Below are 20,605 nucleotides of genomic sequence, written 5' to 3' on the forward strand. Positions count from 1 at the left end.
TTAATGGGTTGCCTTCTGAAGATCCTCACACCCATTTGTCTAATTTTTTGGAGCTGTGTGGAACTTTTAGATACAATGGGGTGAGTGATGACGCAATTAAACTGAGGCTTTTCCCATTCTCTCTGAGGGACAGAGCTAAAAGTTGGCTGAACTCGCTGCAACCAAACTCTATTGTCACCTGGCAAGATCTAGCTCAGAAGTTTCTGTCAAAATTCTTCCCTCCGTCCAAAGTTGCTAAATTGAGGGGAGAGATCAATAACTTTTGCCAGAATGATGGAGAGTCATTGTATGAAGCTTGGGAACGGTTCAAGGAACTCTTGAGAAGATGTCCTCATCATGGCATTGAACAGTGGATGCTAGTACATAATTTTTACAATGGTTTATGTCCTACAACCAGAACCATTATTGATGCTGCAGCGGGTGGTACTTTTATGAGCAAGAGTGCAACTGGTGCTTATGAGCTGCTGGAGGACATGGCCACCAATAATCATCAGTGGTCGGAGGAAAGATCATCAGGAGTCAGAAAGGTGGCTGGGGTGCATGAGCTGGATGCAATCACTGCTCTAACAGCACAAGTAGCCTCCTTGACAAAACAGTTACAACAGAGCACTGTATCTGCTAATGCGGTTCAAATGGCAGCCAGGTGTGAAATCTGTGGTGGTCCTCACTTTTTTTATCAGTGTACTACCAATATTAATAATAACATTCCGATGGATCAAGCTCAGGTTCAAGCGGTGGGAAACTTTCAGAGGCCAGTAAATAATCCATTCGCCAATACTTACAATCCTGGGTGGCGAAATCATCCTAATTTTTCTTAGAGGAATAATCAAGGCCAGCAACCTCAGTTTCAGGGGCAATTTCAGAATAATATGCCTTAGCCACCAATGCATCAAGGCTCTTCATCACAACAGCCTAGGCCTCAACAGTCAATGAATCAAACTCCACCTGAAAGGCCTAATGAATTGCAAGCTGCATTATTGACTCTCACCAACACTCAAACACAGTTTATGACAGAAACTCGCTCTTCCATCAGGAATCTTGAAATGCAAGTTGGTCAATTGGAAAATATGTTACAAAGTAGGCCTCAAGGAAATTTGCCAAGTAATACAGAGGTGAATCCTAAAGAGCAGTGCAATGCGATCTCTTTGAGGAGTGGGAAGAAGTTGGAAGAACCAGTCAAGAAGTCTATACCTGCACCAAAAGTTGAAGTTGAGAATGAGGGTAAGGTAGAAGAAGAGGTTATTGAAAACCTTGAGAAGAATCAATCACCAGTGAGTTATGAGCACCACATCAAGATTCCATATCCTCAGCGACTTCAAAAGAAGACACTTGACAAACAATTTTCGAAGTTTCTAGATATTTTTCGAAAACTTCACATTAACATACCTTTTGCCGAGGCACTTGAAAAAATGCCAAGTTATGTGAAGTTTATGAAGGAAATATTGTCCAAGAAGAGGAAGATGGAGGATTATGAGACAGTGGCACTCACTGAAGAGTGCAGCGCCATTCTACAAAGGAAGCTTCCTCAGAAACTGAGAGATCCTGGGAGTTTCACAATACCCTGCACTATTGGGAATTTTGAGAGCATGAATGCTCTATGTGATTTGGGGGCGAGCATTAATCTAATGCCGCTTTCTGTGTTCAGAAGATTGAAGCTTGGGGAAGCAAGACCTACAACAGTGACTCTTCAGTTGGCAGATAGATCAATAGCACATCCTCAGGGTATTATTGAAGATGTTTTGGTAAAAGTGGACAAGTTCATCTTCCCAGTAGACTTTATTGTACTTGATATGGAGGAGGATGTCAACGTCCCAATCATTCTTGGAAGGCCATTCTTAGCCACAGGACGAGCTTTAATCGACGTACAAAAGGGGGAGTTAAGGTTGCGAGTCCAAAATGAGGAAATAAGTTTTAATGTCTTTGCAGCAACTGAAATTCCTACATGTTGTCGAGTTGATGTGGTGAATGATTGTCAAGAATCAATTGGTAAAAAGAAGAAGAAGACCAAAGAACGATTTCAAACAGTTCGACGTCGTATGAAAAGATTATTGTGTGGCAAGTTTGAAGGTTTCGATGACATTGGGGATAATTTCAATATTCTTAATAGTGGAAGGGAATTCTCCTCGTATGACACGATGGCTCTCAAGGATGCAAGGGGTGGCCACCACCTCCGCCATCCCGAACTCAAGCCCCCTCCACCTCCGCCATACTGACGTGGCGTGCTTTTTGAGGTAAGTCTTCTTTCGTTACTCTTCACTTCACATTGGGGACAATGTTTGGTTTTTAAGTTTGGGCGAGAGATTTATTTATGGTTTTCTTTGTTGCATTTTTGGTTTGTTTGTTTGTTTTTAATTTTAATCCGGTGTTCGTTTGGAGTCATGTTTTAGAGTATAAATTAAGTTGACAATAATGGCCATTTCAATCTGATTGACTGTTTTGTAGTATAATCCAAAGGAAAAATTGTTGTGCTTCTAAATTAATTTGTGTGCTTGGTTAGATTACTTTGTTTTTCACTGTGATTTGTTGACATCAGAGATCTATTGCATACATTGCAAATGTTATACTTGAGATATTTTATGCATGTCAAATTTGGATTGTGAATTGAAAAGTTTAAAAAATTCTAGAACCTGCTTGCTTACTATTTGAGATGAAATTTGAAACAGTGCACATTTAGGAAAATGATATAGGCAATTTTTGGACTGGTTGTGCCTTTCAAGCTAACCCTATTAAAGTTTATCCTTAGTCAACCATTTCGAGCCTTATAACCATTTTCTTGATTAACACACTCTTTTGAGCCTAACTGTAAAATGAAATACCATTTACTCTTTTTGACCCATACCATGAGCATGAAAATCATTATATGAGGGGAGTGAATGTGTAAGGAGATGCTGGTATTATGTGTTATTCAAGAAATTACTTTTGATTGAGAAAGATAAAAAAAAAAAAAGAGAAAAGAAAGTGAAAAGTGATTATGCCCCCAAATAATTATTTATTGAAAAATCAAAGTTTGGGGGAGTTTATTGAAAAAATATATATATAAATAAATTAAGAAAAAGAAAAAGAAAATATATATGTATATTCTCAATCATGGCACAGAAAAAGGGGTAACAAGGGATGAGTGGTGTGAAATTGTTGGGAAAGCTTGTTTAGTGGAATGCTTGTGGTATGATTAAGCCTAAAATTGTCTCCTTATCTACCTATACCTAAGCCTTCTATTACAACCCTCATAAAGTCCTATTGAATCTTATTTGTGCATTTGTCTATATTAATGGAGAATAGTAAGCAATGAAAGCATATGGAATACATGAGTTTGTGGTTAATTGGTGAGAATTTGATGTGCATGAAGTGGTTCAATTATCTTATTTGCAAGTTATGAGTAAATGATTTTTGATGTTGAGAAATTGCAGTGAATTGTGAAGTGGTTAAGACTGCAAATCTAGATTAAAGTTTAAATTGCATGATTGTTTTTCCTAAGAATTATATATGCATAACAGTCTTGAGTGTTTGAATTGGTTAGTTATGTCAACTTGGTTTGTTAGGATTGAGTCTAGTTAGATTATTTACTCGAGGGCGAGTAAAGGTTAAGTTTGGGGGAATTTGTTAGGTTCATTTTAGTTTTGTTTTAGAGATTGTTTTATGTTATGTTTTTAGTTATTTAGGATTGTTTAGCGCAGATTTATGCTTGTTTTCTTCTTGTTTCAGGCTTTAATGGTCAAGTACATAATGTGGAGTGAAATGAGAAGAAACATGTTAAATATGATAAATAAGATGGATTTCGTGTTGATTGTGGAGTTTCAAGACATTATGTGTGGAAAATACTACATTGAAGATGCTCAACACACGTCGTTTATGCTCTATAACGCAAGTCTGAGACTTCAAGCCGCATTTTGACCATGATTTATTCACTTTCTGGAAACACTTATAGAAATAGAAGTTGTAGATATTTCTCTTAGCTTTCCATATCTTTTTGAACCATTCAATTCTGAGTTATATCGAAGGAGTTATGATCAAAATACGAAGAGCATTCCTGCGACCACAAGAAGTGTGTCTTGCGGCCGCAGCTTCAGAGGAGTTTTACATTCTAGAGCATTCCTGCGACCACAGGAATGGAATCCTGCGACCGCAGGATACGCCTAAAAAAGAGAAAAATGCAGATTTTAATTAAGGGGTTTTTAGTCATTTGAAGCTAAACAAAACAGGGATTAGGTTAAAAAATGACGAGCAATTAGACAGAGAGGGGCATTTTTGAAGTGCTGAACACAGAGAGACGACGGCGGAGAGTGGAGGACACCATTGGAGGATCCATTCTTGAGTTTTCTTCATCTGTCTTTATTAGTTTCATGTTTGTAATTGAATTCTATGACTGCTAGAATGAATATTATGGGCTAATTTCTCTTTAGGGCTATTATGTGAATCTTTTGGAAACCCTTTTATGGATTAATGCATAATTATTGTTCTTCTTCATCTCTTTCAATTCCTTACAATCTGTGTCATTTGTGCAATTATTGATTGATCACCTCTAATTGTTATTTCATGAATCAAATTAAAATATGAAAAGTGAAATTTGATATGCTTTGATTGCTTGGATGCAAATTCAATTTAGAACGAAAGTATCTAAATTGTTTTCCTATTTTTCTGAGTTGCGTGTTTAATGCCTTCTTCATGATTCAACTTACCATAGAAATATAGGAAGTTTTCATTTAGATTGAATTTTATAAATCTTAACCAGATTATGAATTGTTTTTGCAACTTGTTCTTGAATAGGGAGAAGGGGATATAATTCTTGCATTAGGAAATTAAAGGGTGGAAAATATAGGATCATAATTGTCCTAATTTCATTTTCTCTGTTATTTTGTTTAAATTCTCATTGTACTTCGTTAGTATTTTTCTTTGTTTGAAATCTCTGAAATTGTTTAATCAAATAGAATTAAAAAGATTGGTTGATTGATAATTGATAAATCAGTCCTTGAGGACGATACTTGGTTTTTACCATTTTATTACGAATTGCGACTGTGTGCACTTGCATAGCAAAAATATCGCAACATATTTCATCATCAACATTGTACAATCTGCGATTAAAGTACTCCTTATTGCTTGAAAGCATTTTCACGAGTTCATTCAATTGCACAAAAAAGTCATCTCCTTCTTCAACACTATTCGACCCAACATATTCTGAAGAATAATGACTCTCAAGTGTGCAAGGCAAATTAATGTTCAACCTTTTATCCTCCATATCCAATACAACATTTACATCTTCCTCTCTCACATTTTCTCCGTCCAAAAGATTCACATTAACTACACGATGTTCATTCAACTTAAAATCTCTCCTTTCTAAACTCAAAATACCTTTGCAATTATTATTATCATCATCCATGTCTACCTCAACAATTTCAAAACTTAAATCTACCAAGGAATTGTGATTCAACTCTCCTCCAACATTTTCTACATCACATCTACTCCTAAGAACCTCAGGAACATAGTCGCCCCTAGGTCGGTGTTTCTTATCAGCCAAAATACTCTGACACAAATGCCCGTCTACAATATATTCACTGAGGTTGCATGAAATGACCTCCTTGCAATCCATGTTCCCTATCTCTACATTGAAATCATCCCGAGGGTCCTTAACCAAACCACCTTCATTCACCAAATTTGTATTAAAATCAATGCAACAAGCATCATGCAACTCCCCCTCCTCACTTTTCACTTTGAAATTACCTGAAGAAAGCTTACCCATGTTGCAATTTCCAATCTCAGTATTGATCTCACCAAACGAATTGTTAAAAGTTTGAGTACAACATTCACATTTTAACATTATGCGAGCTGCTTCCTCAATCAAGAAATCAAACGAATTCCCCCTCTCAGCTTCTATATTCTGTTGAGCACTTAACTGAGACACATCATGTCTAATACCAGCAACCTGACACTTAAAATCTTCAAATTCGCGCTCGTGTGCACGCAACGATGACAAAATTTCACATAACTTTGCTCTATCCATATTTACCTATAACCATGACATAAAAACAGTCAAATAAAATTATTCAAACGATCGAAAACAAAAAGATAGCATTAACCATTAAATATAAATTATTTATTTCTTCTACTAAATGCTAAACAACTAACATAAACTAAGATTGAGTTCAATTTATTCACCAGTAGTATCAAGGTATCAAAATTCACTTTTCAAAAACAAAATCATTACTTGGTAACCAGTGAGGTGGTTTTCCTAACCTAAAACAACCATAACAACTGATTTATACAAAAGAATAATACAGATACAAAATATTAAACCATACATATTCAGACAAACATGGTAAATTAATATCAACTTCAACTAAATTATAACAACTATACAAATAGCCAGCAAAGACCAAGAATACTTACATACCTCACCAACGACACTTATTTAGTACTCTTCACTTACTATATATGATATTTCAACTATAATAGTATTCAACGCCCAAATTGAACTCCATAGACAACGCCCAAAATTAAAATAAAATTTGTATCACATTTCCACCAAAATTATACCATTCTGAACTCTATATTACATCATTAATATACCAATGAATTTCTGAAAGTTACAAGTGGGATATACTCAATAAAAACATTTCTTCCAACCAATTATACGATAGGACAATATGTGCTACAGCTACAAAATGCAATAAATAGAGTTTACTAGTCCTGGTCGAAGTTGCTTCTTTTGCCTTTTATACAATCGATGCTCTACTTCAACAATGAGATACAGACAATCAACGTGTACTCAACAAATGCAGTAATGGATTCGATTGAAACAACATGAAATTAAAAAACTACAGAAAACAGCTACTCAATGCATTTTTCTCAACAAAACTATTCAATGTGCAGAAGATTTTCTCGACAATGGGGCCTTCTCTTTAACATAACAATTGATATTAATATATACGTTTTCACTTCTCTACTTAATGCCACTGAACAATGACAAATGCAGGTGTATCATAATAAATCTAATTGTTATTAATATTTATCATATAAAATACAATTTCAAACGTTCACATTTCTATCTATACAATAAATAATATTCTTCTATCTTCTTCTAATTCACCCTACTACCAACAAATGACCAAATTCAGAATCTACATACATACTATTAAAATCCCTAATATAATTGTTGGAGAATCAGCTCACAAAACAGAGGACATGTCAGCCACTTCTCTTTTAGGAAATTGATTTGGTTAGTTAGTTACTCTCTCGGATCAACTAACTCCAAACCCTATAAATAGACCACAACACTCCAAACTCGATATACAACTCAACACCTAGATGAAACTCTGCGATCTATAATTCTGTCCAAGAAAACCAGAGTGAAGGAGGGTTGTAAATGGAACACATGTGTATTTGATCATGTGATTCCCAGTGTGAGATTTATGTAATTGGTGTTACCCACCATAGCCGTGTAAGGTTGAGTTGCAATCTCAGTTTGTAATGTGCTGATTCTAGTCAATAAAGATCATTCAATTTTCCATTGTTTTCAAGCTAAGTTTTCTGGTTTTATTAGTTTCTGGTTTTACAGTTTTTGCTATTCTTACAAAGTTTGCAATAATGTGTGTTCTTAATCGTTGTTTACCGATCAAACAATGAATTTATGGTGAATTAATTTCACTACAATAATTTACATCTCCTCAACTAACTGGGTACTGGCCCAACACAAAATAGCTTCATAATTCCTCTATGACTTACATTGCCCCAAATTATATGCTTTCGTAATACTGATTTCAAATAAAAAATTGATGATAACAAAGAAGGTAAAAGAAATATACAAAACAACTTCACAGATGATAATGAAAAAACCACATACCATTCAACCCAAGATCTTTGTTATCGGCTACAAATCTGCAAAAAAATTCGGCATCAAACGGAAAACACAGGGTTTTCTTTCTTTCGGCTCTAGCCGAACCCCAAATAACACCTCACGTTAGTGAGGTGAATAAGCTGAAAGATATATCCTTCATTTTTCAACCAATAAAAACTATCACAAAACAGCCGCACAGGTGCGGGCATTCCGTACGCCCGCACCAAAGATTTTTCCTGTATATATATATTAGTTAACAGGACATAATATTATAATCTCTACGTTTGACCTTGATATAAAAATGCAAATTATTGATTTTTCTTTTTTGTGCACCCGTTGAGTGGTTACTTCTTAAAAAAAGAAAAACTTCTACAATAATAAAGAAGAGGCTAACAAAATATACAAACTTTCAAAGAGAAAAGTACAATAAATTCCGAGACAGGCAATACAGTCCAAATTCCAGCCAAAATTACTTTTCCATTTTTTATTTTATTTCTTTTCACAAAATTTGGTATGACAACCTTCTCTTCCATAACCGACCACAATCAATTATAACAATAATATCACCATTTTCGAATGCGGAGAATAGTCAAGACCAAAAAAAAATAAAAAATAAATTAAAGACAGCAAAAATAAATAAATAAATAATAATAGGCACACAAATTAATAAAAAGTTTTTTCGGACTAAAATAAATAGATTTTCGTGTAAGTGGAATTTCAGATAATGATTAGTTTATTATTATTCAGAAAGGCTGACGTGGCATAATGCTAAGCGTAACAGATCGCGTGGGAGCCGCTTCGCTAGGCAAAGTAAAACTCCTTTGAACGGAAGGCAGAACAGGTAGGTTGGTAGTGCTTACATTCCATTCCAAGACATCCCTCTCTCTCTCCTCATTTCTTTCTTAAAAAAAAAAACGCCATAGTTTCTCTCTCCTATCTCTGTCTCACTGAGTTGGAGGTTCTCCCGACTCGGTTCGCCGCACATGGCCGCCCCGAGGACTCGCTCCGGCCGATCAACGCCGCTTAGAGATTCTTCCTCCGAGAAGATGGACGGTGCTGGTAGTTGGGACGCCATCGAATGGACCAAGATTGAGGTGTTCTTTCTTTCTAGGGTTTCATAATTCATGGTTTTTTTTTTTTTTTGTAATTTGATCACTTACTGCATTTGGATTCTGGTTGAAATTGATTGATTAAGGTTTTTTGTTTTGTTGCAGCCTGTTTCGCGGTCCATTTCGCTTATGAATTTAGAGTTTTTGCTTGAGGAAGAGCAAGTAATTGTGGAGGTACTTGATGAATTTAAAAAATTTCTCAAGGATTCTTTTTAATATTTCTTTAAGAATTCTGTAGTTGAATTCTGGACTAACTTTTATGATCACTCGTGTGCGAGTATTTTAATGTTTTTGAGGTTGAAAGTAGATGTTATAATGAAGAGTGTAAGGTATTATTTTAATATATCTGTGGTTGAAGAGATAATTGAAAGTGGAGCTTGCTTTAACTATGGAGTTTTGTATCAAAATAAAATAATTATATAATAAGTAAGAGTTTGAGAACTGATAGAAGAACATTAAGAGTAAGATGCTAACCTACTTGTCTTGTTAGAAGAAATAGAAATTCTTTTTGGTTTGTGGTTTGGCTTTGTTTGTAGAGGTAAGTTATGCCAAATCAAAAGTTACGTTAGAGCTGACAAGCTGTGATGATACATTTCTTGTTACCTAATTACAAAATAACTTGGGGATTGATTGCATAGTAAGTAATTGTGATAAATTACCGGCGATAGATTTTATCTGTAAAAGTATTCTGTTTTACCAGTGATAGATTTTGTGAATATATTAACTGTTCTATTATCACATTTTTCTGGTATGCACTTTCTAGATTAGTAACAGTTGAATTTACTTTCAGGGTTATGGTGTTGTTCTTGTTAACACTGATGAGGCAGGGACACTGATAGTAACCAATTATCGACTTATTTTTCTGGTATGTGAATCGTGCAGTATTTCCACCTTAGTATCTTTTGTTGAATTTAAGCTAGTATTTGGCCTGCATGTATGACTGCTTTCGTTTGACTGAATTCTCAGACCTCTAGTTTTGAGGAATAGTAATCTTTTGGCTTTATCAAGTCAATATTATTGAATACATTGTGCTTCCTTTTGGTGCATGATTTTCTTTTATCTTTATTTATGTTGAGTAATTTTTTTTTTCAAGAGTGAAGGAACTAGGAATATCATTTCTCTTGGTACCATACCACTCATGACAATTGAGAAGTTCAGCAAATTGGTAAGTTATAGTGATCATACTTTTTTTTTCTTCTAATTATTTACTGGTTCTCTGTTTTATTTGCTAACTTAAAGAAGAAAATGATTTGTTCTCATTTATGGAAAAGACGATTTTACTTGCTTTTAAAAAGTATGTTTTGGTTTATTTTTCTTTGAATTTGTAAAACTTTATGCAATCTATTATTTGCTTAGAAAGATTCTAGATGTGAGGCATTTAATGCACTACTTATCTGATTGATATACTTCTTTTCACATATAACCTGTTTTCTTTTGTTTTAGTTGTTGTCATTTTTTTAATTAAATGATGAGCTATTAACAGAGATTAAGGTTTGATTGTTAAGTTCTTCACACTGAATTATTGAGTTGAGTTAACAATAGGGAGAGGAAGGTTTTTGGGGTGAGGAAAGCTAGATTGACATTGACAGATATGTTAGTTACTTAGCTTTAACTAGAAAGAATTATCAAATTCATTTTCTTTAATAATTATTATTATTCATTTTTTTTAATCATTAAATTTTAAACACTATATGCTTAAGACTCTTTTTTACTTTCTTATGTGCAAGAACACAACTTCAGTTTTCTCTATGTTTTTAGAAGAAAATAGAATATAAACTCTTTTTTTTTTAATGTTTCACCTTGAATTAAATTTTAAACATTACAATGATGTCTGATATGCATCTAACTCTTCATCCTGCTTTGTGGCTAGCTGGTGTGCAACTTATTTTATTTATTTATTTCTCGTTTCATTGTTGAAATTAAAGTAACATGGTATTTCATGTTTTGTTTATGAGATTTTAGTTTGTAAAGACACAATCAGCTCCTCGTCAGTCTGACAAGAGTCCATCTCGTAGACTTCTGCAGATTATTGGTAAGCTTTTTCAAATATTAATTTCCATCATGAATAATTTCTGGACCAGAGACACATATTTTCATTTTAAAAATAGCTCTTATATGGATGAAACTAACTGCTGGCACCCATGAGAATACAGTAACTGTTTTTTTAAGAATAATCCATTTGGAATTCAGCTGTTAGGTTTAACAGAACAGGAAATGGAATTCTTTTGGTATATATATGAGAGGGAGATAGTGTGGAAAGGAGGTGTATGATAGAAACAGTGAAGTTTGATTGGTAAAAAAAGTTGTTACTGGTTATGCGGATGATGGTTAATGGAGGTGGTAGTTGTTGTACTATGCTTGTAGTGTTGTAGTGGTTCTATATATTTGTTGCATTTGCATAGAAGTTCTTCTGGAGAAACATGTGGTGCTCATTGAACCTAGAGTAAGGTTGATGTTGTTGATGAGTCATAGAGGTTGGTGTTGGTGATGGTGACCATAAATGATGTTTCTATATTTTCAGGCAAAGACATGAGAATTATAGTCTTTGGATTTCGCCCTCGAACAAAGCAGGTGAACTTCATCATACTTCTTCATCTCTCATTTTATTTTTAGTTTTGAATTATGTTTCATCCACAACTTTAAACTTTTATCTTAGTCAATTAGTTTTTCTTTGATGGTATTTGAAAAATTATATTTACTATTGTTGTTATTATTATTATTTTATTTTTAAACAAAACATCAGATCTTGTACTATTATTAAATAAAAATAATTCAAGATGGTGTTGAGTGAGAACATTTAATAGAGTACTGGGAAAATTAGTTTACATAAAATATATCGCCAATCTTTAGTCTGAAAGGGACACTCTCTTTTAGACTCTTTTACATTCTATAGTCATAATGCTACTAAGTGTTCAATCTTATTCCACAATCTTTCTCTATTATCCTCCAAATCTTAAAAAAATTCTCTTATTTCTTATAATCCACATGACCCGCCAAACTGCCATTACAGCTACCTTCCATAGGAGTAGCCTAGTCAAAGTATAAGATTGTTTAATGATCATAGTGAATGCTTTATCTGATCTAATTTAGTTTATTGTGGGATGTGACAGAGACGTGCAATATTTGATGCATTATTGAGGTGTACCAAGCCAGCAAGAATCTGGGATCTTTATGCTTTAGTTTGTGGTCCTTCCAAATTCGGAAATTCTAATCCTCAGGTGCGGTTATTAAATGAATATTTTCGGCTTCTTGGCAAAGGGTCCTACCGAGCTTCAATGAGCATGATAGAAGATGGGTCTTTCACATTGTCCAATGACCTGTGGCGAATAAGTAGTGTAAACTCCAGCTATGCAATCTGCCAGACTTATCCATTTGCTTTGATTGTTCCAAAAGGCATTTCGTAAGACTTTAAGATCCATTCATTCTATGTTTTGGCTCTTGAATGTATATTCATATTTGAGGAGGTTTGCTTCAATTAAACTATGTTTCTAATATTCCAATTCGTGAATGATAGTGATGACGAAGTGATTCAGGCTTCCAGCTTTCGTGCAAGATGTCGATTGCCCGTAGTTACTTGGTGCCATCCAGGTATGCAATGAATCTTGATCGTCTTTTTTCTAACATGTTTTGTATTTATATTGATCAGTATCTTTATCTGTGACGTGTCTCAGAAACTGGAGCAGTTCTTGCACGATCATCCCAACCATTAGTTGGTATCATGATGAACATGAGGAGGTAATCAGTCAAGAAACCTTCGCATCTCAAACAATCCTGCAATTAGCTGTTTGCTTGCCCCCATCTGAAAACATGTATTAATTTACTTCTCCTTAATTTTTCTGCAGCAATACTGATGAGAAGCTTGTGGCTGCACTTTGTACTCAACTTGGTGGAACAGGGGTACAACGGAGGTAAGCATGTGATTTTCTAGTTTTTTTTTTTTCCGCTTGATGGATTTATTTTGAAAGAATGTGGAGATATAGAATATTTCTATGAGGCACCATATGGTGCCCCATAGCAATACTCAAAGATACATTAACAATTTAGAGGCTTGATATGACTTTATAAATTTAGAAACTTTAAATGGGTGTTACCCATAAAAAATAACTCTAAAAACTTAAATTAAAAAACACATTAAACTCTTTATAAAAATTGAAAATCATATCCATCTTGTTTTCTCCATATTCTCTCTATTTTATCAATATGGAAATAACTAGCCAATCAAATATTTGAAAAATACATCATTTTCAAATCTTAAAGTTTTCAAACTAACATTTCATTATTATTGTTTATAAATTAAAAACCAATCAACCGCTTAATTGTTTTTCATCTTTGCTTTTACTTTTTTTGGTAATATATTTTTCTTTGTGACATTCTTATCATATGTGTTGCTCTATGTAAGATGCCTTTTACTTGTTTGATTTCATATTAGCAAGACTTAACAGGCAGATGGATGCCAAGAAACAGTTATTATGTCTCTGAATCAACACTCATAGAACTAAGATTTAATCAATCTCTATTGGATTCAATCATACATGTTGCCCTTTAAAAGAAAGTTTCGTTTTTTTGAAAAAATAAAATCATATATGTCTCCAGTGGAGGTTGTTACTCATTTTTGTATTTGCTGTTAAAATAAAGAGTTGTAAATAATATTAGGAAGTTGATCATTTTTTCAGTATTTATCGTTTTATTCTTCCTGTATGATTCATGAAGTCATCCATTGTTAATTATGTGTTTTGACATGACTGTCTTGGCTGTTTTCATCATCCAGACGAGAATCAATATGGTAGTATTGATTTAGCTAGCAAGTAATTTTCTCAATGTTAATTTAATTGATTTGTCATCTCAACTAGGAAGCTTTATATAGCTGATGCAAGACCTAGAAAAAATGCTTTGGCTAATGGTGCAATGGGAGGTGGCTCAGAGTCATCTTCAAATTACTTTCAATCTGAGGTTAGGCTTGGGTTTGAGATTTCTGTTGATGCATGATTTAGTGATGAATATTGACATCATGCTAATGTTCTGTTTGTTTTCTGTTATATTTCACCAGATAGTTTTCTTTGGGATAGACAACATCCATGCAATGCGAGAGAGTTTTGGTCGGCTGAGAGACTACTTAGATACACATGGCGCAACTTCATCAGATGGAATGTCGTCATTCTTGGTCAGTCTTGAAATAGGATTTAGTATTTTTTTTAATATCAAACCACAACATTCAATTTACTATATAATTTTAAGGTTTTGTTAGTCAATCATAGTATGATCAATTTATAAATTAGCAAAACGTAATAGGTTTGAATTGTAAAATTTGACCTTAGAACTCACAGTTATTATTTTAAATATGTTGTGGTGTTGTACCCTGTTATTCCCTTTTTTCATGTACAAATGCGCTGGTAGGCTATGGTATCATTTGTTGAAATTTATCTATTGAAGCACCCAAGTTTAAGAGTATTGGTCAAAATAAAATTAAAAAATGGAACTATATCTTGACTGTGAATTCAAACAACTATGAATAGGCAAACTTTCTTTAGGCCTTCTTTCTAAACATAAGCCAAAAGTAAGTATTTTGTACTATATCTATTAACAGAGACACGGTGGATGGACTTGGGGTGGAGGTAATCTCAGTAGTATGTCTGCTTCTGTGTCAACTCTTGGGGACAGTGGTTGGTTGATACATGTACAAAGTATCTTGGCTGGTTCAGCTTGGATTTCTGCACGTGTTGCTTTAGAATCGGCATCAGTACTTGTTCATTGCAGGTGAGGTCATTTTGAAGTCATTTCATTCATAAGGCTGACAATTCTGCTTTGGTGTGTGTTACTATATTCCATATCTGAGGTTCACATGGCACATTTTTGTAGTGATGGTTGGGATAGAACCACTCAGTTGATTTCACTTGCCAATTTGTTGCTGGAACCATACTATCGGACATTCACGGGGTTTCAGGTATTAGCTGTGCAATAATAGATTTTTTTAGTTGTATGTTCTGCTTTAACCTTGAGTTTTATGAGGTGACATTAACTCTCTTATAACTGCTACTCACATTCTCCTGAATGTTGATATGGGTAATATTTCAATGTTAAAAATTGCATGAATATTCTTTTGTGTGATGCTTTTATTGTTTGCTTTTTTTGGTCCCTTATTTTTTCATTGTGTTCACAATAGCTTTTGAAGTACTTAGAGACTGATGTATCTACTGAGGTTCAATACATTGGTTTGCTATGTTAAAAACTTGATCAAAAGAAGTCTGTATCAGAATCTGACTCTTATCTTGGTCTTAGTTTTAAATTTTATTTGTTTGCAGTTGAATTTCAGGGGGAAAAAAGTTTGCAATTTGACCTAAATTTTGCAATATATACTTTTGTTAGGCACTTGTTGAAAAAGATTGGCTAGCATTTGGTCATCCATTTTCAGATCGTGTGGGCATGCCAACTGTATCTGGGGGTGGCAACATACCTTACGAATTATCTAGGCAGTCTTCCGCTGGTGGTTTTCCATCATCACCCATGCGCCAATCAGCAGGATCGCATACATCCCAAAATCCTAGTTCTACTCATGCACAGAATTCAAACAACTATTCCCCTATATTTTTGCAGGTGTGTCCACTATTGTTTTTAGGTAGTGCGAATATATTGTATCAGTCTCTCAATATATAGGTAAAATGTAAATTTTCTTCTCTTTCTTTGATGATGATTCATGATATTATCATCATCATTATAAATGTTATTTTAAAAAAAAAATCCTTTATCATTATTTATTCTTAAGAAATGAAAATTGGTGTAGTTTAGAAATAAGATTACAGCCAAAGGGTTTGTAAGGAACAAAAATCCTCACCAAAACAAACTCCAGCAAAATTTAACCTTCTTAGCACTAATAACTAAAACAAGGCAACACCATAACAATACAAAAAACCAGACATGGTTGCTCCTCTTCTATCTTAAAATCAAAATGGAAACTTTGGATGCTTTGATAATTTTAGAAAAGAGTGTTTTAATCCCATGAGCCAACTGGGGTTAACTAATGAGGATAAACTTTTTTTCTGTTGCGATAAATGTTTCTTCTAGAAATTGAGTGTTACATGATACGAGTAAGATTGTTCCCCCTTGGTATTTGTATTTGATCTAACCTACTCTTATGTCTGTCACAGTGGATTGATTGTGTTTCACAATTGATGCGGATGTATCCTTTTGCATTTGAGTTCTCCTCGGTGTGTATCCTTCTTTTTTTTTTTTCACTGTGATACTCTTCAATTTAATTAAACAGCTGAGTGTAACTTTAACTTTATTCTGTTTTCTGGGCGAGGTAGGCTTTCTTAGTGGATCTCTTGGACTGTATGCTTTCATGTCGCTTTGGAAACTTCTTGTGTAATAGGTAAAGCCCTTTTGATCCCTGGGATGCAGTTACTTGATATTTCTTAGTCTTGATATAATGCCAAATATAACTTGGTAAAAGAAACAAACTAGTTACTATAGTGAGTCCTTCAGCGGTTAACAAAAATATCATTGTTTTTATGGACATTTAGAAGTTTTATTGAAGTACCGTTCAAGTAAAGGGGTATCACATTATTCTGTGTGTATACCCATCTCTATTTAGAAACTTAAATTGTGCCATAGGGCATTTGTGCACAATTTTTCTCTGCTGTGCCTGTGCAAAGTTAGATTAGATGTGATATTAAATGACTGGTGTAGTGGTTTATAACATGAAATTGGACAAAAGTCTGAAAAAATGTAGAACTTGATGCTTTGTAGAAAAATACAAGTATCGGATTCCTTGAAGGATATAACACAAAGTTTTGGAACAAGTCCCTTTCAATAAACAGTCCTTTTGACTCTTAAAGATCAAAAATGATCTTTAGAGTTGATTTATGAGCAAAACATTAGCATTAAGATGCCAGACAAAAATTGTGAAGAATTACTGTAGGCTCTTAGAGAGAAGAATGACCACTGTTCAAGAATTTATGTTTATTTTAATTATCATTAATTACCTTTCCTCAACTCTTATAAAACTATCTGATTTTGCTAATTTAGTGAAAAGGAGAGGCAACAGTGTAGTATTGCTGAAGCTTCTGGATGCCTGTGGGTATATTTGGCTGATTTGCGTGCTGCAGAAGGGAGTTCTCATGTACACTATAACCTCTTTTATGATCCACTGAAACACAACAGTCCAATATTACCTCCGGCAGCAGCTTTAGCACCGACTCTGTGGCCTCAATTTCATCTTCGTTGGTCTTGTCCCACAGAAGCCCAAGCTGGGGAGGTGGAGGCTGTATGTCGGAAGATGGCTTTTAAATTCTCCGAATTGCAAAAGGTAATTAATGCTCAAATAGTAGTGTCTATTAGTTTCCATACTTTGATTCAATAGATTTATCTCAGATTCTATGGTCTTTTGCCAAAAGTTTATTTCCTTATCATTCATTGCTTCAACATATTTACTTAGGTTTAGTCAATGGGGGTGGGGTGGTGGGGGGTTATGAGATAGACGAGGTGATTATGAATGTCTTAGTTTATTAACCCTGCTCTTAAGCTTTTTTATTGATCAAGTTCGCCAACATGATCCTTCTTTCTACCTTGATCTTATTCCATCATAATGATTAGTATTCGTTTAGTGGTTGGCTAATTAGTTTACTTTGACGTCATGTATCAGTAATTCTACCTTATTAACCATTAATTGTATTAACAAGTACTAAGTAATGGCAGGCCATAATGACAGAAAGAACATGATGAATAATTAGATTAAAAGACTTGATGTTAGTTCAAGTGGTTGGGTGGGTGATTTCTGGGTTTAAGTTCACATAAATGTATCATAAAAGAAGGAAGAAGAGATTAAAAGGGCCGAGTACTATGATACAAGTTTGGCAATTTTGTGCAACTATTAGTTGTTTCACATTAGGCTGAAATTAAAAAAAGAGGGTCCTATCGTTTGTCTTCATTTCAAAGTAGATTAAAATTGTTTCCATTCTTCCGGTAGAAAGGTATAATCTTCTGTTTTATGTGCATATGTTAACAGGAAAAAGAAGTGGCAGAGAACAAAGCTAAGAACATGGTTACTGCTATGGAATCTTTAAGTGCAGAGTTAAGAAATGAACAGAATGCCAGAATTTCAACTATGAGCCAGGCCAAAAGAGCCAGCAAGGAAAACGAGGCTTTTAAACGAGCCATTCAATCACTAGGATGCAAGGTCCACTTCTCCGGAAGTGGCGATTGCACAGTTGACATTGAAAATAGCTTGATTGGTACTCCACAGAAATTTGCTCATTCTCCCTCAAAGAGAGATTCGGACTGTATCACACAGAATGATGAAAAATCAGACCTCTCTGTTTCAATCACAGTTATGGCAGATGATATTGCTCCGAGCAATCAAATTGGTCGAATGTGTGAAACATTATGCCCACTTCGCACTCGAGATGGAGGCTGCAAGTGGCCAGATGCTGGATGTGCTCAGCTCGGCAGCCAATTTGTTGGACTTAAGGCAAATTTTGACGCATTTGACCGACTTTCTATTTACGATGGCTACTTTCAGCCCAAGTGAATAATAGGTTAGGTTAGAGTAGTTCCAAGATTATTTTTCACTTGCCCTCAAATTAAATTGAGTGGCAATGGCCCTTAGAATTTGAAAAATGGGGGTCCCGGAACTGTTTGTACAGAGAATGTAGAGTTACTCTGAATCAACCTATTAGCTTAAGGAATTTTGTTGTATAAGAAGACGAGTTGGTAATCATTTGTGGAGTAACTGTGGTAGTGATCGACGGCCCATACAAGTTTCTTTAGATGTTTCTAGCTTGACCAAATACGTTTCAATTCATTTCCCCAATAAGATTAACCCGTGTACATGTTTTAGGCTTAGCTATGTGTTATAGCTACTCTTTACCAGCATCTATTTATGTGCAATGATACATTTAGTTATTTAATAAAAAAATTGGGTATTGGCGAAAACAATATCAATGTCATCTTCTTTGTTTCACATCTTGTATGCTTGTAATGTTTTTGAAGTGCTATTGTTTCCACCATTTGAATTGTGCTAAATGGTTGTTTTGTTTGTTATCCTTTATTTGGCTTTGATTTAAACATTCGACAATAAAAAGGTACAAATCCGTAAAATACGTCTTTCTGAGTTGATTAGGAATAGCGTTATTGCCATAAACTTAAAATGATTTATATTTTTTTGGACCCTGTGTTTTTTCTAATTATTTGTTTGGACCTTGTGTTTTGACAAATTACTTTTTGGACTTTATGTTTTGTAAAATAGTTAAAATAGAACTCTAAACTCGATTTTAGTTAATGTTTTCTCAACTAAAATCACAAATAATTTACCAAACTAACAATTCAAAAAAAAATAAATTCATTTTACTTAAAAACTGTGATGTTATATTCAATTTTTTCTTCATCAAAATTGAGTTTAGGGTTCTATTTTAACAATTTTACAAAACATATGGTCTAGAAAGTAATTTATCAAAATACAGGGTCCAAACAGGTAATGGTAAAAAACACAGGGTCTAAAAAGGTATAAACCAAACTTAAAAATATATACATAGATTAATTTCAAAAAAAAAAAATCGAAATAGTTTATTTTGCAAATAAAATGTTTGGTTAAAAATAAAACTTAAAACTAAATACTATTTTTATATAAATGTTAAATTAAAAAAAATAATAAATTTTTTTTTAATAAGTGTACCATAATGTTTGATAATTAAGTTATGAAATAAATTAGGATTTTTATACCAAAAGCAAAAGTTTGATCGGAAAAACATTGGCATATCAATATTTCATGTTTTGAAAAATAGGTGTATAATTTTGAGTTTTCGAAAAGGGTAGGTAATCATTTGGTACTTTGTATTTTTGCAAAATATTATTTTGTTATCATTTGTTTTCAATAATGCTCATATGGTACCCTGTATTTTAAAATCGTACATATTTGGTACCCTAAACTCAAATTTAATTAATAAAATTTTACCAATTTAATCAAAATGCTGTCAATTATGTAAGTTCCAAATTTAAATTTAATTACTTAACTATATATAATTGATGACAGTTTGATCATATTGACAAAATTTTATCTATCAAATCTAAGTCTAGGGTATCAAATATGTATAATTTTAAAATACATGGTACTATATAAGCATTATTTAAAACAAATAGTACCAAAATAATACTTTGCAAAAACATAGGGTACCAAATGAGTAAATACCCTTTCGAAAACGTGTGAATTTTGATTAAACATATTATTTAGTAGGGTTTATACTTTTTTGGACCCTGTGTTTTGTCACATTATCTGTTTGGACCCTCTGTTTTGACAAATTACTTTTTGGACCCTATGTTTTGTAAAATAGTTAAAATAGAACCATAAATCCGATTTTGGTCAATATTTTCTTAACTAAAATCATAAATAATTTACCAAACTAATAATTCAGAATAAAAATAAAATCATTTGCTTAAAAACTGTGTTATTATATTCAATTTTTTTTCATCAAAATTGAGTTTAGGGTTCTATTTTAACTATTTTATAAAACATAGGGTCTAAACAATAATTTTTCAAAATACAAGGTCCAAACAAATAACGAGACAAAATACAATGTCTAAAAAAATATAAACCTATTTAGTAATATTAAATGGGTATTTTTTGGTATTATGCATCAGTGATTGCTTAAACCTCGAAATTACCTCGCACTTTCAAAGA

The 20,605-nt window shown here is 33.6% G+C and overlaps 1 protein-coding gene and 1 non-coding gene across 2 annotated transcripts; one reads left to right on the top strand and one right to left on the bottom strand.

Moving 5' to 3' along the window:
- Window positions 1–236: 236 nt before the first annotated feature.
- LOC133798853 (small nucleolar RNA R71) lies at window positions 237–343 on the bottom strand. The gene has a single exon (XR_009876070.1). It is a non-coding gene; the product is annotated as a small nucleolar RNA R71 (small nucleolar RNA).
- Window positions 344–8,607: 8,264 nt separating this feature from the next.
- LOC133797833 (phosphatidylinositol-3-phosphatase myotubularin-1-like) lies at window positions 8,608–18,867 on the top strand. The gene is made up of 19 exons (XM_062235911.1): window positions 8,608–8,922; window positions 9,043–9,111; window positions 9,728–9,802; window positions 10,031–10,102; window positions 10,900–10,969; window positions 11,459–11,508; window positions 12,048–12,337; window positions 12,452–12,525; window positions 12,609–12,672; window positions 12,780–12,845; window positions 13,788–13,887; window positions 13,985–14,098; window positions 14,522–14,691; window positions 14,794–14,878; window positions 15,301–15,528; window positions 16,080–16,139; window positions 16,239–16,303; window positions 16,960–17,239; window positions 17,939–18,867. Exons 1-19 carry the CDS (start codon window positions 8,812–8,814, stop codon window positions 18,458–18,460), a joined length of 2,565 nt encoding a protein of 854 aa, XP_062091895.1. The 5' UTR covers window positions 8,608–8,811; the 3' UTR covers window positions 18,461–18,867.
- The last annotated feature ends 1,738 nt before the right edge of the window (window positions 18,868–20,605 follow it).

The sequence above is a fragment of the Humulus lupulus genome, chromosome 8, assembly GCF_963169125.1.
Source record: "Humulus lupulus chromosome 8, drHumLupu1.1, whole genome shotgun sequence".
NCBI classification, from domain to species: Eukaryota; Viridiplantae; Streptophyta; class Magnoliopsida; order Rosales; family Cannabaceae; genus Humulus; species Humulus lupulus.